Below are 3,907 nucleotides of genomic sequence, written 5' to 3'. Positions count from 1 at the left end.
CACTTCAAAAGAAAGCAAAACGCGCAACATATTTGAGGCTCATTAGATATTCGCCCGTTAGCAAGTTCTAAACTACGCTAGCGCAAAAGTTCTTTGTCTAACAGCGTCTTGTATTTGGTTTTAATAAAATTCTTATAAAAAGCAAAAGACCTGACCAAAAGCTTTACAGTTCTATTGAGAACTTTTACTTGCTTACAATTGCGTATACAAAAAAAAATAGAAAATAAAATCAGATCAAATTGAAAGGATTTCAAATACACACAGAAAATATGATGAAATTGAGTTTGCTGCTGGCATGTCTGGCTGTTGCTTTGGCAGGTGGGTGGTTGATAACAAATGATATTTTTTAAATAAAAGTGAAGGGGGGAGTGGTTTTTCTAACCACTTCTAATATATTAATTAAACATTTTGTAGGAAGATTTTATGTTATGTCTTAATTAATTTGATTTTATTTTGAATAAATTAGAAAAGCGTGTTCCCCAACATGGGCTTATACATCAAATTCAAAAGGGTGTGGCTGGTCCCAATCCCTACATTTTCCTAACTGTACCTAAAGGTCGTTCCCAGGCTTTGGTACAGGGCTTTGAGGTGATTGAAGAGAATGATAACAAAACTGATAATAAAAAACCTATTGATGAAAACGATGATGAGGAAGAAGCCGATAATGATGAAGAGAATATGTCAGAAGATACTGATGAGAATGACGATGATGATGATGACAATGACGATGTACAAATGGATGATGATAATGATGTAGATAACGATGAAGAAGAAATCAAGGATTCTTTAGAAAAGAATACTGAAGAGTATGATGATGCTGATGATAACGAAGATGATGATGACGATGATCTAGACAATGTCATGAACATGAATTTAAAATTGAGAAAGTCTCATCCCCAATTCAAGGAAGCCAAATCCACCCAAATGATGGTGTCCCGTGAACATGCCGGTGCCATTTTGGTGCCCGATCAGATCATCGAAATTGAGGGCCAAAGCGTCATTGATGAAAATACTGGTAAACCAGCTTTGTTATTGCCACGCGCCATTTTAGACTCCATACCCGATGGTAGTGTTGTAGCCTTAATGGAACGCTCTGCTGAGGATGAAACCGACGCTGAGGCTGAGGCACGTGCCAACCGAGTCATTGTCAGACGTCGCCGCAAGGGTGCCCGTCGCAATATCAAACGCCGTCGTGGTGGCAACAATCGTCGTGTTGTCAACAGACGTATTGTCAAAAGACCCGCTGTTAACAGACGTGGTGTAAATAGACGCGGCGTAAACCGTCGCGTTGTAAAGAAACGTGGTGGCAACAAGCGTGGTGGCAACAAACGCCGTCGTAACAACAAACGCAATAATGTACGTGTAGTACGTCGTGGTAATCGTCGTGGCGTCAACAAACGCCGCGTCAATCGTCGCCGTGTTTCCCCCTATGCCTAGACGTCAACTCCTACTTGACTTTCCTTAGTATTACCTAGTTTTTAGTCTCTTCTATTTTTACTCTATCGACCATTCCATACGCCTAAGCTTACGAACAAATAAAATAAATTAATAAACAAAAATATACAAACGAATCATTTTGTTATACAAAAACCAAAGAGTTTCATGAGTTTCATTTTTATTTTTGGGAGAAGAGAAAGTTCATGAGGTCATTGGCAAAAACAAAGACAGAACTGTAACACTAACAAAATCCCAGCCAAAGGTTATTGTTTTTATTGTTCAGTTTTGATGTTGATCATTTAATATTAACTTTCTTCATATTAACAAATCTCGTAAATACTCATATGAGTTTGGCTAAAATTTCCATATTTCAATAACAATTAGCTGAACATCGTTAAGAATTGGTTGGCCAGATTATGTTAATGGCTGATTAAGAAATCTATGGCGCAGAGATGTTACAAATGGCGATATAAATGCTAGCTTTGAAGCTGTTTAAGCACATAACGTTTGCGCTGTTAACGAGTTTATATATAGACTCCACAAGGAACAAGCTCGGCGATTGAAAGATTTCATTTACAAAATGAAATTTTTGTGGTTATTGTTTTTGGCCCTGAGTGCCTTGTTGTTAATACAAACAACTACAGCAGGTAATAATGATCTTGACACTTCCCCATTCAGCTAAAGTGTAATATATATTTCGTTTCTTTCATATTCTTTAATAACTTGTGTAGAAGTTGAAGTACAACGTGCAGTACAAGAAAATTCTGATGACAAAGTAATTGAAAATAAACTTCTTAACGAGGTGGAAACTAAAAATGATATGCCATTAGACGATGGCGAAGAACACGCAGATGATGACGAAAATGAGGAGGAAACTGAAGAAGTTTCTATGAATGACGATAGTGATGATAGTGACAACGAGAAAAAGCTCGAAGATGAAAAATCTGAGCAGGAAGTTATAGTTGCTGGCGATGTGGAGGCTTTCAAAGAGGAAGGCATGGTAAGAAAAACTTATTGTAAAACAGTGAATCACTTACTAACATATTTATTTCATAACTATCCAGCAACGTTTAGCGCGTGAATTGAGAAGCTTCCACAATTCGAATGCTCTAGCCAGAAGCAATAACCAAAGGTTAGACGAAGATGATGAGGAAGCTATAGCCGAAGAACGTGCCATACGCAAGCGTCAACGTGTGCGCAGGCGCAAGACCAAAAACAAGATCAAACGTACTAACAAAAACAGGCATGTAGCCAATCGCCGTAGATCCTCCAACAACAAATCCAAAAATAAGAACTCACTACGTCGCAAATCTTCCAATAAGTCAAAAGCCAAATACTCTAAAAAAAATCGCGGTTCTAACAGCGGCACCAGAAGAAGAAACACCAGACGTAATGGAGTAAGACGTAACACCCGCAGAGGTGGCAATCGTAAGCGTGGTTATCGTTACAGCAAACGTGGTTTGCGTTCCAAGAGTGGCCACAAACGTCGCCGTTCGAACAAAAAGAGAAAGCAACGTGGTGCAAACAGACCACGCAAATCTGAAAGCGATGCTATGTTAATGGCCTCCGATGACAAGAATTCCCAAACGCCCGTGGCTGAGGAGGTTGCCCAACCCATTCAGCAAGCTGAACAGCCAGCAGAGGCCACTCAGCAATGAGGAAAATCTGTAATTTTTAGCATTTAGTTTAAGTTATTTATTTTAATTTATTTATTGAATAAAACTATGTCAACGATTTGAAATTTTTAAATTGGATATTTTAAGAATTTTTACCAAATTCTACAACTTTGATCACTGAATCAGATTTATTATATAGACTGAATGTTATTCATAATTGCTTATGGATTTGGAAAATTCGTTTCTTCAAATGTAATAAACGAGGAATTCCTATTCACCCATGAGGATTTCGAAAAAACTATTGTCAAAACTTTAGCAAAGTATATAGATTTATTATCAGCTGGTTTGCTTAACTCGATTTGAATATAAACATTCATTTGTTTTGTATAGAATTTTTGATTAATGAAGACCAAATAACAAAATATATGTATGTAAGGAGTGAGATCGAAAAATTCTTAACACACGTTTTTCATTACATTTTTTAACCCAAGTATTATTTGAATTTTTTTTTGATCAAGTTACCTTTGAAAAACATGTCAGTTATTATGTGTAATGTCAATTATATTAATTTTTTTGTTAATCTGATTAAAATGAGTGACCAGAAAAAAGTGCGTACTGAAATTATTAAATATTTTCAACAAAACCCAACTTGGTCTTACAAAAAGTTGGCCAAGCATACAAAGGTCTGCCGTCAAACTGTTTCCAATGTTATTAAACAGTACCGGGAGAACTTGTCAGTTGATAGAAAACCTGGTTCAGGTAGAAGGAATGGTCCACATGATGTTTCTAAAGCCAAAAAAATAGAACGCATTTTCAAAAGAGCTCCCAACACATCCGGTAGGAAAGCAGCCCGG

The 3,907-nt window shown here is 37.0% G+C and overlaps 2 protein-coding genes across 2 annotated transcripts; both read left to right on the top strand.

The window, feature by feature from the left end:
* The first annotated feature begins 269 nt into the window (after positions 1-269).
* LOC135956835 (serine/threonine-protein kinase rio2) lies at positions 270-1,437 on the top strand. The gene is made up of 2 exons (XM_065507429.1): positions 270-318; positions 467-1,437. Exons 1-2 carry the CDS (start codon positions 270-272, stop codon positions 1,435-1,437), a joined length of 1,020 nt encoding a protein of 339 aa, XP_065363501.1.
* Positions 1,438-2,017: 580 nt separating this feature from the next.
* On the top strand, positions 2,018-3,095 carry LOC135956832 (uncharacterized). Its single transcript, XM_065507427.1, has 3 exons — positions 2,018-2,084; positions 2,169-2,437; positions 2,502-3,095. Exons 1-3 carry the CDS (start codon positions 2,018-2,020, stop codon positions 3,093-3,095), a joined length of 930 nt encoding a protein of 309 aa, XP_065363499.1.
* The last annotated feature ends 812 nt before the right edge of the window (positions 3,096-3,907 follow it).

The sequence above is a fragment of the Calliphora vicina genome, chromosome 4 (genome assembly GCF_958450345.1).
Source record: "Calliphora vicina chromosome 4, idCalVici1.1, whole genome shotgun sequence".
NCBI lineage: Eukaryota > Metazoa > Arthropoda > Insecta > Diptera > Calliphoridae > Calliphora > Calliphora vicina.
This window is presented reverse-complemented; position numbering and strand designations above follow the sequence as displayed.

What these genes read in the sequence shown, in the direction of transcription:
- LOC135956832 (XM_065507427.1), top strand. Translation starts at nt 2,018, where the DNA reads ATGAAATTTTTGTGGTTATTGTTTTTGGCCCTGAGTGCCTTGTTGTTA. An exon ending in AATACAAACAACTACAGCAG is followed by an intron (nt 2,085 to 2,168) that starts GTAATAATGATC and finishes TAACTTGTGTAG; the next exon opens with AAGTTGAAGTACAACGTGCA. An exon ending in CTTTCAAAGAGGAAGGCATG is followed by an intron (nt 2,438 to 2,501) that starts GTAAGAAAAACT and finishes ATAACTATCCAG; the next exon opens with CAACGTTTAGCGCGTGAATT.
- LOC135956835 (XM_065507429.1), top strand. Translation starts at nt 270, where the DNA reads ATGATGAAATTGAGTTTGCTGCTGGCATGTCTGGCTGTTGCTTTGGCA. An exon ending in TCTGGCTGTTGCTTTGGCAG is followed by an intron (nt 319 to 466) that starts GTGGGTGGTTGA and finishes TGAATAAATTAG; the next exon opens with AAAAGCGTGTTCCCCAACAT.